Source organism: Scyliorhinus canicula, chromosome 14 (genome assembly GCF_902713615.1).
Source record: "Scyliorhinus canicula chromosome 14, sScyCan1.1, whole genome shotgun sequence".
Lineage (NCBI taxonomy): Eukaryota > Metazoa > Chordata > Chondrichthyes > Carcharhiniformes > Scyliorhinidae > Scyliorhinus > Scyliorhinus canicula.
The window spans coordinates 50,404,817-50,422,093 of NC_052159.1; the positions used below are offsets into that span (position 1 = coordinate 50,404,817).

Genomic DNA, 17,277 nt, shown 5'->3' on the forward strand with positions numbered 1-17,277 from the left:
CATTAAAGTTGGTTTGATTTTACACTTCTGTTGTCTTGTTTGCCTCGTCAATAAAGACAACTGGGTAAAACTTAATACACCAGTCGAAAGTGTCTGAGATTCTACGGATACAACAACCATGATTAGGTACACCTTGTCCTCACATTTCACTCCTTAAGCCTCTGCAGTTGACAAACCATTCCTCTGTCAATTCCAACATAAGCACCTCGTCCTCTCTTTTCCTTTCAATATTCTGAAGGGGTTCCCACCATGACAACCTAGTACATTGCCCCATCTCTACATCTTTGAAGTGGCGAGGGACAAAGTCTTGTCTTTTCATTTCTTCCCATACTACTATCTTGGAGCCCCATTACTCTCCTCAGTAAAAGAGTGGGAATAAAAAGCTCAGGTGTAATGTCATGAAACCAAAGTTTCACTCTCTACAGATGATGCCTGTTTCCAGTGTTTTTCTCTTTTTACATCGGAATTCCTGAACCTGCAGTATTTTGCTTTCCATTTGGTTCCAGAAAACATGATCCAAATGGCCTCCTAATGGAATTTCTAAAATCACAAAATGGGATTTGTCTTCATCTAAACCTTTTGTCCTCCATCCAGAATATGCAATTTCAGAATGTACATTATTCCATCTACTTGTTTCTTCTTTGAACCCAATATCCTGGCTTCAAACACACTGCTTTGCAATCTATCCAGCTATGGAACAAATTTACAAGCAAACGTTTTATTGGTTGAGTGAGAGTAGTGTTTGAAGGCAGAACACAGACAGAGCAGTGGGATAAAAAAAATTAAGTCAGAAAAGATTTCCAGGCAATTTTTGAATAAAACCCACCTACATGTTCTGATCAATGCGCTATTCTATTGCTTGCATATGCATCTGCCACATTAGTGACAACCTTTTTCTGTGGTATATAAATTTCATGAGTAATACAGGGGAGCATAAATTTGGGTGCTAAAGCTACAATATCCTACCTGTTGTGGTAGCTCCAAATGAGAATCCAGTAGCTTGCTTCTGCCCAAACAGTCCACCCCCAAGACCCCCAAATGTTGATGCAGCTGTGGTTGTGGTTGGAGCTGTGGTACCAAGGTTTCCAAAACTAAATCCTCCTGTGCCACCAGGATTGCTGCAATAAAATGAAGGGCAGACCGTTATTCATCAGGAGGCCATCTACTTTTGTGACAAGCCAGTAAATTTCTGGACATCTATTTGTAATCTCTGCCAGTATTTCAACAGCTGTTTGCAGCATGGACTGGAGCAGTGCTTCTCAAAGTGCGGTACGCGTACCGGTGCCGGTACGCGAGCCATCGTCTGCCGGTACTTGAGTGTTTCCAGAAAAGAAAGAGACAGTAATCCTGGATTGGCTTGTTTCGCTCACCAGTCCCTGGCACATTGAAAAAAAAAACTGCCGGTACGCCACATCAGATAGTTTGAGATGCACTGGACTAGAGAATTAAAAAATCACCTCCATCCACTCGTTTCAGTAATTCAGAACAAATTTTGGGAGAAACAAGTGGGATAAAATTGTTGGTCTACTACCAACCTTTAAATTCTAAAACTGATGAGGCATTTCCCAACCATATAAAGCATTAATGGATATTCCGCAGCCACCATGGTATTTTACGATATAACTTATATAAATGGAAAAAGGTGGAAGATAAGAACACATCATGTAACCAACCAGCTGCAAATGATGAGAATCTGAAACAATACCAGAAAATGCCAGAAACATACAGCAAGTTAGTATGCACCTATTGTTAGAAAAGATAAGATGGTTCTTCAGCTGGGAAAAATGTATGATAATACCAGAAGAAATTAAAATTTTATAAAACATTCAGATGAGGGGAAATTAATAGGTGACCTGCAACCTCCTTAAACAAAAAGGCATTGTTCAATTATATAAATGAACACCGCACACAGAAAAACATTAAGGAAACAAGGGACTGTGGAATAGCCAAAGAAATGTAAAACACACACTAAACAGGGGAAGAAAATGGGTCGGGGAAGGGAAGAAGCTACAATAAAGAAATAAAAATGCAGCAAATTTGTTATCTTCTCTTAATTAACAAAATGTTAGTATGGTAACCAACGGTAGCCATTAATTAAAATAAATTTTTAAAATAACTTATTTTGTAAAATTTATTCACTAAAATTACTAATATGAGTGACAACCTGCATGCACCTTGCATTACTTGGCCCGAAACACTTCCTCAATGTAATACGTGAAAGAGCAAAATCTCCAGGATTGGTTGCAATTCAGGTGGATACTACGCATCGTATCCCCATAAACACGTGGCCATCTTTATGCTTTACTGAAACCCTAGTGATGATATTGCATTGGTTTGGGTGGCACGGTGGAGCAGTGGTTCGCACTGCTGCCTCACGGCACCAAGGACCCGGATTCAATCCCAACCCCGGGTCACTATCTGTGTGGAGTTTGCACATTCTCCCCATGTTTGCATGGGTCTCACCCCCACAATCCAAAGATGTGTAGGGTAGGTGGATTGGCCACACTAAATTGCCCCTTAATTGGGAAAAAAATTGGGTACTCTGAATTCAAAAAAAGATTTTGCATTGCTTTGAAAGCCATCATTATGCTATAGACAATAGGCATGCAATTGTGACAGTCTGCTACCAGCAGGGAGTTAGAAGGGAGTCCCAAATCTTCTCCTGGCATATAAATAGGAAGAGAAGGGTCGATCAGTGACCAAAAAGGGAACTGACAATGAGTTTACATACAGAGACAGAGGGCATAGCTGCGGGAACAAAAGAACATTTCACATCTGTTTTTGCCAAGGAAAAATGTGCTATCCAGGCCATGGTGAAAAAGGAGGTAATTCAGACACTAGAAGAGGTGGCACGATGGCAGAATGGTTAGCACTGCTGTCTGACAGCACTGACGACTGGGGTTCAATCCCAGCCCGAGTCACTGTCCATGTGAAGTTTGCACATTCTCCCAGTGTTTGTGTGGGTCTCACCTTCACAATCCAAAGATGTGCAGAATAGGTGGATTGGCCACGCTAAATTGCCCCTTAAATTGGAACAAAAAATAATTGGCTACTCTAAAAAAAAAATTTTTTTTTTTTTTTAAATTCAGACACTAGAATGGGTTCAAATTGATGAGGTGGTGGTATTAATACGCTATCTGTACTAAGCAGGAGATGAACCAAGGATGTTCAGAGAAATGAGTGTGAAAATTACAGAAGCATTGGCCATAATATTTCAGTCATCCTTAGTTTCAGGGGTGGTGCCAGGGGACTGGAGAATTTTAAATATTACATTCTTGTTCAAAAAATGGTGTAAAGATAAGGCCAGTAACCACAAGCCTGTCAAACTTTGGTGGTGGGTGAACTTCCAGAAACAATAATCCAGAACAAAATTTAAGTCACATGGACAAATGGGGGTTCATTAAGGCAAGAGAGCATGGATTAATTATGGGAAAATAGTGTTCAACTAACTCGCTGAGATATTTTGAAGAGGTAACAGAGGTTTGATGAGGACAATGCTGTTGATGTGGTGCGCATGAACTCCCAAAAGACATTTGATACCACGCCACATGACAAACTTGAGATTTTAGCTCATGGAATAGAAAGGGCAGTAGCAACACGAATACAAAACTGACTGAATGACAGGAAACAGAGTAGTGGTTAATGGATGTTTTTCGGGCTGGAGGAACTTTGTCGTGGAATTCCCCAGTGGTCAGTATTAGGACTTGTGCTTTTTTGATACATATTAATGACCTAGAATGCTGTGTACAATTCCAAAGTTTGCAGATAAGACAATTCTTCCAAGTTTTGTAAGCTGTGAGGAGAATGGTGTACAACTTCAAAAGGACATAGACAAGTTGGTGGAATGGGCAGACAGGTAGCAGATGAAAGCCAATGTGGAGAACTGTGAAGTGAATCATTTGGTAGGAAGAACATGGACTGGACAAACAATATAAAAGAAAGGGCACAACTCTAAAAGGGGTGCAGGAGCAAAGGCACCTGGGTGCATAGATGTACACAAATCATTGAAGGTGACGAACAGTGGGAGAGAGTGGCTAATAAAGCATATAATATCCTAGGATTTAATAATTGAGGCATGGAGTAAAAGAGCAAGGAGGTTATATTGAACTTGTATAAGACACCAGTTTAGCCTCAGCTGGAGTATTGCGATCAGTTCTGGGTGCCGGACTAGTGTGCAGAAAAGATTCAAAATAATGATTCCAGCAATGGAGAACTTTAGTTATGAAGATCCCGAACAGGCGCCAGAATGTGGCGACGAGGGGCTTTTCACAGTAACTTCATTGAAGCCTACTTCTGACAATAAGCGATTATTATTACATTAGATTGAAGAGGTTGAGACAGATTTCCTTAGAGAAGGCGGAGAGGAACTTTGATAAAGGTATTCACAACGACGAGGGGTCAGGACAGACAGATAGGTAGAAACTGTTCCCACTTATGAAAGGGTTGACAGACTTAAAGTAACAGGCAAAAAGTGATTAAGATTCGGAAGGCACTGCCCAAGAATGTTGTGGAGGCAGATTCAATGAAGGTATTCAAAGGGGAATGAGACCGTTATCTGAAAAGGCAGAACATGCAGGGTTTCAAGGAGAAGACGGGAGAATGGCACTAGATGAAGCGTTCTTTTGGAGAGCCAGTGCAGATATGACGGCGCGTTCCGTGCTGTAAAATTGCGTGAATTTTGTGATTGTGAATACTCAATGGGAGCACACATCAATGAACTGGATGTGAAGCTCATGAAAAGAATCATCTCCACCCAAATTAAAATAATTCTTATGATATATTCAGAAAAATGTTTTGCAACAGCTGCTGAAACTCTCCACATTACGATTTGGAAAAACACAAAAAATATTATAAAGCTGCGATGTCCCATTATTCTTTTTAATAAGATGTTGTCCTTTGGGTGGGGCTGAGAAAAGTTCTGGCAAAGGCACATTTATTGCTCATTATTTGATGCCTGAATGGGGGTGGTAGATGCCCTTGGCAATCAAGGAGATTGTAGTAAATTGCAGGTCAGGATTAACAGTAAAGTCCTCCAAATCTACAGTCATAAAAGGCACAAAGAATGATGGCTATTACTAGCAAGAGGTCAATCACTCCAATCCAAGCTGCGGGAATTTAAAGGAAACATTTTCAGTCCAACCATAACATTTCCTGTGACACAAGGTCAGGTGTGGGTCTGTTGGAAGTAGTTTTCAGTTTCATGCTCAACTCCTCCAATAATTAAGCAGTGATAGTTTTCAGCAGGACCTGGACGACATCCAACCTAGAGCTGGCACCACAAGTGTAAGAAGGCAATCTCAGAGGCAGCACGGTGGCGCAGTGGTTAGTGCTGCTGCCTTACGGCACAGAGGTCCCAGGTTCGATCCTGGAGTTTGCACAGTCTCCACGTGTTTGCGTGGGTTTCGCCCTCACAACCCAAAAAGATGTGCAGGGTAGGTGAATTGGCCACGCTAAATTGCCCCTAAATTGGAAAAAATGAATTGGGTATGCTAATAAATTATTATTATTTTTTTTAAAAAGGCAATCTCCAAAAAGAAAATGGCCAACCAACCACTTGCCTCTGAGTTTCAATATTATTATATCCCCGCACCCCACCTCAACCACCACCATCAGTATTGCAGAAGTTACCAATGACCAGAACTTAATTGGACAGCCAGACCATGGTTACCAGTAATCTGAATAAGGGAGCAGGCATGAGCAAATAGCGCCCAAGAAAGTGGGATATGATTAACAGGAGCCTCGAAAGCTGGAAGATGAACACATCGAACAAGGACAACATGAAGAAAACCTAGGCAAACAGAATCAAAAAGTTGAGATGAAGCCATCTATCATTACAGTGTGAACACAAACCTGGCAATCATATTTAATCAGCAGTAATTCAAAGTACTACCAAGCAAACACAGTCACAATCCTATCGACAGCCAATAAGATTGCTTGAAAAATTAAGCAGCATGATGCAAACTGACCAACACAGAAAAAATGGTTACAATGATTTAAGAGTACACTCTTACTGGCCAATGAAACCTGATCATTATTGCCTATTAAGATTGGTCAAATGAAACCAGTTTTATTATATATTTTCTTTGAAATTAATACTAAAGAATTTGGGGAAAAAAACAGGATTATTTTTGTGGTACTCACCTATAATTTATATTTCCACTTGGGAGTAGTTCCAATTTACCCAAAATTCTATATTCAAACTATCCCCATATTTCAAAACTGGCAGAACTCTTAAAGGAAGTACTTTTTATATAACCTGTAAAAGTCTAGTTAGGATGCAATGGACTGGGTGAATATTGCTCCGGCAGAGAGCCGATGAGAATACGAGGGGTCGAATGGCCTGCTTGTGGTGCAGCAAGTTGTATGATTCTTTTATCCATCTGCTAAGCCTCATAAGAAAGAAAGCTTTGACAATTTAATGCACAGGATGAAGTCTGGTGCATCACTTCACAATGTTGTTTGCACTGAGTGCTGAATTTGGGTGCATTTGAGAACTATAGTGGGAGTTTGGTGACTGAGGGAGTAAGGTCCTCCTTTCATTTCCTCAAAAGAGCAAGAAGGGAGCCGGGCGTTTACAGAGAGTACAGCTGACTGGGAGCAGAGTCGGAGAGCAGAGTTCCAGTTGGTCCACAGTGCAGCTAGATTCTGTAAGGTAAGAGGGGATGGAGGCTAGGGCAGTTGCATGCTCCTCCTGTAGGATGTGGGTGGTGAGGGATACCACCGGTGTCCCCGCTGACTATACCTGCAGCAAGTGCACCCAACTCCAGCTCCTCAGGGATCGTGTTAAGGAACTGGAGCTGGATGAACTTTGGATCATCCGGGAGGCAAAGGGGGTAATAGAGAAGAGTTACAGGGAGGTAGCCACACTTAAGGTACAGGACAAGAGTAGCTGGGTTACAGTCAGGGGAAAGAAAACGAACGGGAAGACAGTGCAGGGATCCCTCATGGCCGTTCCCCTTCAAAACAAGTATACCGTTTTGGATGCTGTTGGGGGGGGGGGATGACCTACCAGGGGTAGGCCCTAGCGGCCAGGTCTCTGGCACTGAGTCTGGCTCTGGGGCTCAGAAGGGAAGGGGGAGAATAGAAAAGCAAGAGTGATAGGAGACTCAATGGTTAGGGGAATAGATAGGAGATACGAGCGAGACTCCCGGAAGGTACGTTGCCTCCCAGGTGCCAGGGATGTCTCGGATCATGTCTTCAGGATCCTTAAGGGGGAGGGTGAGCAGCCAGAAGTTGTGGCGCACATTGGTACCAACGACATAGGTAGGAAAAGAGGTGTGGATGTAATAAACGAGTTTAGTGAGTTAGGCTGGAAGTTAAAAGCCAGCACAGACAGAGTTGTCATCTCTGGTTTGTTGCCGGTGCCACGTGATAGCGAGGTTAGGAATAGGGAGAGAGTGCAGTTGAACACGTGGCTGCAGGAATGGTGTAGGAGGGGGGCTTCAGGTATTTGGATAATTGGAGCGCATTCTGGGAGAGGTGAGACCTGTACAAGCAGGACGGGTTGCATCCGAACCAGAGGGGCACCAATATCCTGGGAGGGAGGTTTTCTAGCACTCTTCGGGAGGGTTTAAACTAATTTGGCAGGGGAATGCGAACCGAACTTGTACTCCAGCAACTAAGGTAGCCGATGTTCAGGACGTCAAAGCGTGGAGTGAGGCAGTGGGGAAGGTAACACTGACAAAGGAGAGTACTTGCAAGCACGGAGATGGGTTGAAGTGTATATACTTCAACGCAAGAAGCATCAGGAATAAGGTGGATGAACTTAAGGCATGGATCGGTACTTGGGACTACGATGTGGTGGCCATCATGGAAACTTGGATCGAAGAGGGGCAGAAATAGTTGTTGGAGGTTCCTGGTTATAGATACTTCAATAAAATTAGGGAGGGTGGTAAAAGAGATGGGGGAGGGGGGGGGGGGTTGCATTGTCAATTAGAGACAGTATAACAGCTGAAGAAAGGCTGTTCAAGGAGGATCTACCTACTGAGGTAGTATGGGTTGAAGTCAGAAATAGGAAAGGAGCAGTCACCTTGTTGGGAGTTTTCTATAGGCCCCCCAATAGCAGCAAAGATGTGGAGGAACAGATTTTGGAAAGGTGCAGAAGTCACAGGGTAGTCGTCATGGGTGGCTTCAACTTCCCAAATATTGAGTGGAAACTCTTTAGATCAAATAGTTTGGATGGGGTGGTGTTTGTGCAGTGTGTCCAGGAAACTTTTGTAACACAGTATGTAGATTGTCCGACCAGAGGGGAGGCCATATTGGATTTGGTACTTGGTAATGAATCAGGGCACGTGATAGATTTGTTAGTGGGGAGCATTTTGGAGATAGTGACAATTCTGTGACTTTCACTTTAGAAACGAAGGGGGATAGGTGCGTGCAACAGGGCAAGGTTTACAATTGGGAGAAGGGTAAATACGATGCTGTCAGACAAGAACTGAAGTGCATAAGTTGGGAACACAGGCTGTCAGGGAAGGACACAATTGAAATGTGGAACTTGTTCAAGGAACAGATACTACGTGTCCTTGATAAGTATGTCCCTGTCAGGCAGGGAAGAGATGGTGAAGTGAGGGAACCTGGTTGACAAGAGAGGTTGAATGTCTTGTTAAGAGGAAGAAGGATACTTATGTAAGGTTGAGGAAACAACATTCAACAGGGCACTGGAGAGCTAAGAGAGGGCATGAAAAATCTTTGGCGGGTAGAATCAAGGAAAACCCCCAAGGCCTTTTACATATATGTGAGAAATATGAGAATGACTAGAGAGAGGGTAGGTCCGATCAAGGACAGTAGCGGGAGATTGTGTATTGAGTCTGAAGAGATAGGAGAGGTGTTGAACGAGTACTTTACTTCAGTATTTACGAATGAGAGGGGTCATATTGTTGGAGGACAGTGTGAAACAGACTGGTAAGCTCGAGGAGATACTTGTTAGGAAGGAAATGTGTTGGGCATTTTGAAAACTTGAGGATAGACAAGTCCCACAGGCCTGACGGGATATATCCAAGGATTCTATGGGAAGCAAGAGATGAAATTGCAGAGCCGTTGGCAATGATCTTTTTGTCCTCGCTGTCATTTGAGGTGGTATCAGAGGATTGGAGAGTGGCGAATGTCGTGCCCCTGTTCAAAAAAGAGGATAGAGATAATCCTGGGAATTACAGGCCAGTTAGTCTTACTTCGGTGGTAGGCAAGCAATGGAAAGGGTACTGAGGGATAGGATTTCTGAGCATCTGGAAAGACACTGCTTGATTAGGGATAGTTAGCACGGATTTGTGAGGGGTAGGTCTTGCCTCACAAGTCTTATTGAATCATTTGAGGAGGTGACCAAGCACATGGATGAAGGTAAAGCAGTGGATGTGGTGTACATGGATTTTAGATTAGATTACCCAATTATTTTTTCCCAATTAAGGGGCAATTTCGAGTGACCAATCCACCTACTCTGCACATTTTTGGGTTGTGGGGGCGAAACCCACGCAGACACGGGGAGAATGTGCAAACTCCACACGGACAGTGACCCAGAGCCGGGATCAAACCTGGGACCTCAGCGCCGTGAGGCGGTTGTGCTAACCACTAGGCCACCGTGCTGCCCTACATGGATTTTAGAAAGGCATTCGATAAGGTTCCCAATGGTAGGCTTATGCAGAAAGTAAGGAGGCATGGGATAGTGGGAAATTTGGCCAGTTGGATAACGAACTGGCTAACCGATAGAAGTCAGAGAGTGGTGGTGGATGGCAAATATTCAGCCTGGAGCCCAGTTACCAGTGTCGTACAGCAGGGGTCAGTTCTGGGTCCTCTGCTGTTTGTGATTTTCATTAATGACTTGGACGAGGGAGTTGAAGGGTGGGTTAGTAAATTTGCAGACAATACAAAGATTGGTGGAGTTGTGGATAGAGAGGAGGGCTGTTGTCGGTTGCAAAGAGACATAGATAGGATGCAGAGCTGGGCTGAGAAGTGGCAGATGGAGTTTAACCCTGAAAAGTGAGAGATTATCCATTTTGGAAGGACAAATATGAATGTGAAATACAGGGTTAATGGTCGGGTTCTTGGCAATGTGGAGGACCAGAGACATCTTGGGGTCTATGTTCATAGATCTTTGAAAGTTGCCACTCAAGTGGATAGATCTGTGAAGAAGGCCTATGGTGTGCTAGCGTTCATTAGCAGAGGGATTGAATTTAAGAGCCATGAGGTGATGATGCAACAGTACAAAACCTTGATACGGCCACATTTGGAGTACTGTGTGCAGTTCTGGTCGCCTCATTTTAGGAAGGATGTGGAAGCTTTGGAAAAGGTGCAAAGGAGGTTTACCAGGATGTTGCCTGGAATGGCGAGTAGGTCTTACGAGGAAAGGTTGCGGGTGCTCGGCCTTTTCTCATTAGAGCGGAGAAGGATAAGGGGCGACTTGATAGAGGTTTATAAGATGATCAGGGGAATAGGTAGAGTAGACAGAGACTTTTTCCCCGGGGTGGAACAAACCATTACAAGGGGACATAAATTTAAGGTGAATGGTGGAAGATATATGGGGGGGGGGGGGGGGGGATGTCAGAGGTAGGTTCTTTACCCAGAGAGTAGTGGGGGCATGGAAGGCACTGCCTGTGGAATTAGTCGAGTCGGAAACATTAGGGACATTCAAGCGGCTATTGGATAGGTGCATGGATTACGGTAGAATGATGGGGTGTAGATTAATTTGTTCTTAATCTAGGATAAAAGTTCAGCACAACATCATGGGCTGTATTTTTCTATGTTCTAATGTAAAATAAAAGCAAAATATCAGTAAAGTGGTGTGACAAGAATTTATTTATTTTTCTTTTTTCTTAAACTATTTTTTAAAATTTAGAGTACCCAATTCTTTTTCTTTCCAATTAAGGGGCAATTTAGCATGGCCAATCTACCTACCCTGCACATCTTTGGGCTGTGGGGGTGAGATCCACGCCGACATGAGAAGAATGTGCAAACTCCAGACAGTGATCCGGGGCCGGGAGGGTCCTCGGGCGAATAAGAGGATTTAAAAGCTGATCATCAATGCCGAGCATGTGTTTGCTGACTGGAATAGTGTTTACTCTCCTGTTAGATACACGCGCTGGTTAACTTAGTTACTCAGATACCACAGGTTTGCTCTGAGCCTCAAGCCGACAGCTTTACTCTTGATGATAAATCAAACAGAACAAAGCCCGCACCGGATCCGCGTCGCCATCAGTTACCTGGCAGCTCCGAGCGTGAAGCTGCCGGCAGCAGCAGCCGGAGTACCGAAGCCAAATCCAGTTGTCATCCTGTATTTATTGACGAGCTGAAGCCGAGGTGGGGCCTTGGTTTCCGCCCTCTTCGGTCCGGTCAGCGCCGCTTTCTCCCGGTTAACAACAGGACTGAAGAGCCGCAGGCCTGCCTCTGCTCAGAGAGGGAATACAACCCAAACACCGCTTCGAGGACAAAATATCCGCAAACTAACAACCGAATAGAATCCGCCGTCAAATCGGAAAAAAATATTCGGACATACGGGCCGCCGATCAATTATTTTAAATGGATCATCGATTCCGCGGGTTTCCTGCGGCTCGGATCAGGCGGGCCGGAAGTTGCTGCTGGGGCACATCGGGATACTGGAGGACCTGGGTGAGGGAGGCGGGAGGAGTGCTGGTCCTTGAGAGGGGAGTGGATGCGGCTGGACGTTGGGGGCGGGGCTTTGACACAGGGCCTTATGAGGGGATAACGTGGAGGATGATCTGTTGGGGATGAAGACACTAGAGGACCAGTTATGGACAAACACAGTGAAGGACCAGTCAAGGGGTAATACTACTGCAATAAAAACAGAAAACGGTGGGAAAACTCAGCAGGTCTGGCAGTATTTGTGGAAGGAGAAATAGAGTTAACATTGCGAGCCCCGATGACTTCTTGACAGCGTTAACTCTATTTATCTCTCCACAGAAAGAACACCACCACCTGTAACTTCCCCTACAAGTCACATAATATCTCTGACTTGGCCTAAGTTTCTCGTCAATGGTGACCTAAAGGATGCTGATGGTAGGGCATTCAGTAATAACAATCCTGTTGAATGTCAAGCAAAAGTGCTGAGAATCTCTCTTGTTGAAGATGGTCACTACCCGGCATTTAAGGTGGCACAAGTATTACTTCCCATTTATTAGTCCAAACTGGAATGTTGTCCAAGTCGCGTTGCATGCAACTACCGACTGCTTTATTATCTGAGGAATTGTGAATGAAACTAAACACTAATGATTGGTGATCATCCTAACTTCTAACATTATGGTGCAGGGAAGGCCATTGAAAAAACAACTGAATGGTTGGGAATAGGACACTTGCTACAATTAAGAGGTTTTTAAAATTGTGTTTCTGGCCTGTTTCTCCAATCTGGAGTAAAATTAAGGAATGAAGGGAGGTCATGTGATCTGAGTGAAGTTGATTGTAAAGTTAAAACAAGTGCCGAGGTTCGCTCATTGGGAAGAAGGTGCAGGATATCACACCTGTAAACAGTGACTCGAGCAGGATATGCCGCGGACTCAAACCCGCCCTCCTGAACAGTGCCCGGGGGGGGAGATAGCACAGACAGCACTGTTAGCTTCACCAGGAGAGACAGCTGATGATCATGAGGGGTAGAGTCACTGGTGAAGTCTATGCCCCGAGAAAGGCAGAGAAACAGGGAGGGTTCCAAAGGCAACATCGCAGGCGTCCTTTGGTTGCGGTAAACGTTGTTAATCCCCTGCTTCCTCTGCAGTGAGGCAGCGTTTCTGAGGAGCGCCAATACTTGGTGGGTCCCTGATTGAGCTTGGCCATTCTCATCCGCTTGAATTTTTTTTTTAAATTTAGAGTACCCAATTTTTTTACAATTAAGGGGCAAATTAGTGTAGCCAATCCACCTACCCTGCACATCTCTGGGTGTGTGGGAGACCTATGCAGCCAGGGGGAGAATGCGCAAATGTCACACGGATAGTGAACCGGGGCCGGGATAGAACCAGGGTCCTCAGTGTTGTGAGGCAGCAGTGCTAACCAGTGCACCAGCATTCCACCCTGCCCATCTCCTTGATGTTACAGCTGGGGTATGAGGGTGCCCAGAGGAGTGGCCAGGTGACAAGAGGTTCTCTGAACAGTCACAGGACACAGTGAGCACTCAGCAGTGTGAGCAGCCAGGAACCTGTAAGTAGCACCAGAGGGGTGCATTTAAAACACATACTGCAGCAATGGCAGTCTGAGTCAGGTCACCCCAATCCCATGGGGAACACCCCAAATCAGATTTGGCACCAAGTCATTCCATGCTACTGCCCCTGACCCGGGTAGCTACCACCCAGCAAGCCCGACAATCTTTGAGGCTTTTTTAGAGTTTCCTTAGCCCCGTGCCCCCTCCACAGCGATGGTGTCCAGTTCCCGCTTGTAAATACTTGCACTAGTTTTCCCCCACCACCTAAGTGGAGCGGAGCATTGCTGAGGGAATACGAAGTGTCCAAGCCGCCAATGATATTAAAATCCATGCACATAATGGTTTTGCATGGATCTGCCAGCACGGGGAGCAAACCTCAATATCGCCACCTGTGAGGGACTGGGGCATGGCGTCGGGCACAAAATGGATGTTTCGCATTTCGTACGATTCTCCACCCTATTCCGATTCTCGCCTCCAGTGTCCCAAAGCAGAGAATCCAGCCCAGCATCTCTTGCCAAAGGTCTTCCTGAGGTACCTATTATGTCCGGAGGATTGATGTTAGGAGGCACAGAGACTGACAAACTAAAGGAGCTTTATTTTTAAAAAAATTTAGAGTACCCAATTATTTTTTCCAATTATGGGGCAATTTAGTGTGGCAAATCCACCTACTCTGCACATCTTTGGGTTGTGGGGACGAAACCCACGCAGACACAGGGAGAATGTGCAAACTCCACACAGACAGTGACCTGGGGCCGCGATCGAAGCCAGCTCCTCAGTGCCGCCCAACTAAAGGAGCTTTATTAATGAGGTGTGTTCAACACAAGCTACTTCTTTACTCTGCACAGTTACCCGGGCTAGCGATTGGTGATGTCATTTCCAGTGATGTCATGCAGTCATATATCTATGTCGTTATACAATGCTCAGAGCAGCTTCTGAAATCAATACGAAAAAATAACAGTATCTACCATTATTGACAGCTTAGTTCATTTCATGAAGCATTAAGAATCGACTGAGTGTATTTGACGCAACAACGTTTGGGACTGTGACCACATCTAAGTTATGATGCTGAAGAGGGACACAAGCACGGGTTGTGGCTCTGACCAACAGGTTCAAGTATGGCCATGATCCTTCCACCGGACAATGCAAGAAAATGCATGGATAAATTTACATAGGTATATCCTTTCCGAAAAAGATAAAATCCAACCCAGGTAATTACTACTGTTACAGAACTGAATCCAATTCTTATTGCTATTTCTTATTTTGAAACTGAACTTTTCTACTGAACAAAAACAATTGAGATGACTGACTCTGTGAAACCAGAAGAAAATAATTCACTCAGTTTCAGAAATGTCACACTTTATTCTGTCTGAGGAGATTCTTTTTGTAAAAATAATTTGTATTCAAAATTTTCATAAAATATCAACAACAAAAAGTAATTTTTTTTACAAAGAACAGAAAAAAGAAAAAACAGTACCCCCCCCCCGCCCCGCACGCATACACAAAGGAAGAGGTAAATTAACACCCGCCGGAACAGGAACAGAAACCTCGGGAGCACCGTCATTTTGACTGACTGTACCCTACCCGCCAGAGACAGCGGCAACATGTCCCACCTGTTAAACCCCTCCTCCATTTGCTCCACCAACCTCGTGAGATTAAGCTTATGCAAGGCCCCCCAACTCCTGGCCACCTGAACCCCCAAGTACCTGAGGCTCCTCTCCGCCCTTTTCAGTGGAAGCCTGCCAGTTCCCCCCTCCTGATCCCCTGGGTGTACCACAAACAGCTCGCTCTTCCCCAAGTTGAGCTTGTATCCTGAGAAATCCCCAAATACCCGGAGAATCCCCATCACCTCCAGCATTCCCCCCACCGGGTCCGCCACATACATCAATAGGTCATCCGCATAGAGCGACACTCGGTGCTCCTCCCCACCCTGGACCAGCCCCCTCCAACTCCCCAACTCTCTCAGCGCCATAGCCAGGGGTTCAATTGCTAGCGCAAAGAGCAGAGGGGACAAGGGACACCCCTGCCTCGTCCCTCGGAATAGCCAAAAAGACTGCGACCTCCTCCTATTCGTGGCCACGCTCGCCATCGGGGCCTCATACAACAGCCTCACCCAACTAACAAACCCCTCCCCAAACCCGAACCTTTCCAACACCTCCCACAAGTATCCCCACTCAACGCTATCAAAGGCCTTCTCCGCATCCAGCGCCACCACAATCTCCACCTCCCCTTTGATGGAACCATCAATTCACTAGACACGTGCTTTAAGATATGAACAGTGGTTTTAATCTACTTACTACAGAGCCAGCCTGTTACCCGTTGATCTCTCGATGAACTGCAGGCTGGCTCTGGACAAGGGTATTTATACAGCAGTCCAGGGGGAGGAGTCGTTGGCGGAGCCAAGGGTGGAGACCTGTACAAACTCCTGAGCATTCCCAGAGCTACTCCCCCTAGTGGTCGGATAACGCTACTGTGCTTACAATGGTATTGGTAAATACAGTGTGAATTACTAAATTACATTCACCACATTCACCCCCTGCAAAAAAACAAGTCCGGCGGGGGTGGTGGTCTACGAAGTAAGTCTCTTCGGATGGTCGAACTGTCCGCTGTGATCTGCGGAGCACCGGGGTTGCAGCCTCTTGTGGTGGCTGGATGGGTGTTGTGTGCTGGGGTACGATGGCGAACTCCAGAGAGGGTTGTGTCCGAGCTTCATACTCTTCTGGTTCAACCGGGGACTGGGGGTGCTGGGGGCTGGCCGGCGCGGGTGCATGGAACTGGTGGAGCGAGCTTGTGGGCTCGGGATGGCGAGGGGGCGGCAGCATGGGGTGTAGGGTGAGGGGTCCTTCTGTGGGGGTAGAGGGGGCGCTGGATCCGGCGGATGCCAGATCCCGGAGGGATACTGTGTCCTGACGGCCGTCAGGGAACTCGACGAAGGCGTACTGGGGGTTGGAGTGGAGCAGGCGCACCTTCTCAACAAGGGGGTTCGGTTTTGTGTGCCCTGATGTGTTTCCTCAGGTGTACCGGGCCCGGTGTCCTCAGCCATGCCGGAAGTGAGACCCCCGTGGTAGTGCCCCTGGAAAAAATGAAGAGCCTCGTGAGGGGTCTGATTGGTCGCTGTGCATAAGAGGGACCTAATAGCGTGGAGCGCGTCTGGGAGGACTTCCTGCCACTGGGAGACTTGGAGCTTTCTAGACCGGAGGGTCAGTAGGAAGGTCTTCCAGACCGTCGCGTTCTCCCTCTCCACCTGCCCGTTCCCCCTGGGGTTGTAGCTGGTAGTCCTGCTCGAGGCAAGGTACTGATGCAGCTCGTCGCTCATGAAGGACGAACCCCGGTCGCTGTGCACGTAGCTGGGGAAACCAAACAGGGTAAAGATGCTATGCAGGGCCCTAATGACTGTGTGGGAGGTCATGTCGGGGCACGGGATAGAAAATGGGAAACGGGAGAACTCATCTACGACGTTTAGAAAGTAAACGTTCTTGTTAGTTGAGGGGAGTGGCCCTTTGAAATCAATCGCGAGGCGTTCAAAGGGCCTAGAAGCCTTGACCAGGTGGGCCCAGTCTGGTCTGTAGAAGTGTGGTTTGCACTCCGCACAGATCGGACAGTCCCTGGTGACCGCTTTTACCTCCTCGTTGGAGAAAGGCAGGTTTCGGGCTCTGATGTAGTGCGCGAGCCGGGTGACCCCCGGGTGGCAGAGGTCTTTGTGGATGACTTTCAGTCGGTCAATCTGCGTGCTGGCGCATGTCCCGCAGGATAAGGCATCCGGAGGCTCGTTGAGCTTCCCGGGTCGATACTTAATATCGTAGCTATAGGTGGAGAGTTCGATCCTCCACCAAAGTATTTTATCATTTTTTATTTTGCCCCTTTGCGAGTTATCAAACATAAAGGCAACCGATCTTTGGTCGTTGATGAGGGTGAACCTCCTACCTGCGAGGTAGTGCCTCCAGTAATGAATAGCCTCCACAACGGCTTGTGCTTCTTTCTCGACTGAGGAGTGTCAGAGTTCTGAAGCGGAGAAGGTACGGGAGAAAAATGCGAATGGTCTCCCTGCCTGATTTAGTGTGGCTGCTAGAGCTACCTCTGAGGCGTCGCTCTCAACCTGGAATGGAGTGGATTCATCCACCGCCCGCATGGCCGCTTTGGCGATGTCC

General features: G+C 46.1%; 1 protein-coding gene across 3 annotated transcripts in view; it reads right to left on the bottom strand.

Annotated features, from left to right (window-relative positions):
- The window catches only part of nup58 (nucleoporin 58), an 80,868-nt gene extending 69,267 nt beyond the window's left edge, over positions 1-11,601 (bottom strand). For 2 of the 3 annotated variants that reach the window (XM_038817705.1, XM_038817707.1), the window contains exons 1-2: positions 11,190-11,601; positions 967-1,118 (exon numbers count right to left, since the gene is read on the bottom strand). In XM_038817705.1, coding sequence (XP_038673633.1) covers positions 967-1,118; positions 11,190-11,257 — 220 coding nt within the window. In that variant the 5' untranslated portion in view covers positions 11,258-11,601. The remainder of the gene's footprint in view (positions 1-966; positions 1,119-11,189) is intronic. The other variant, XM_038817706.1, reaches the window with a different exon arrangement.
- Positions 11,602-17,277: the final 5,676 nt, after the last annotated feature.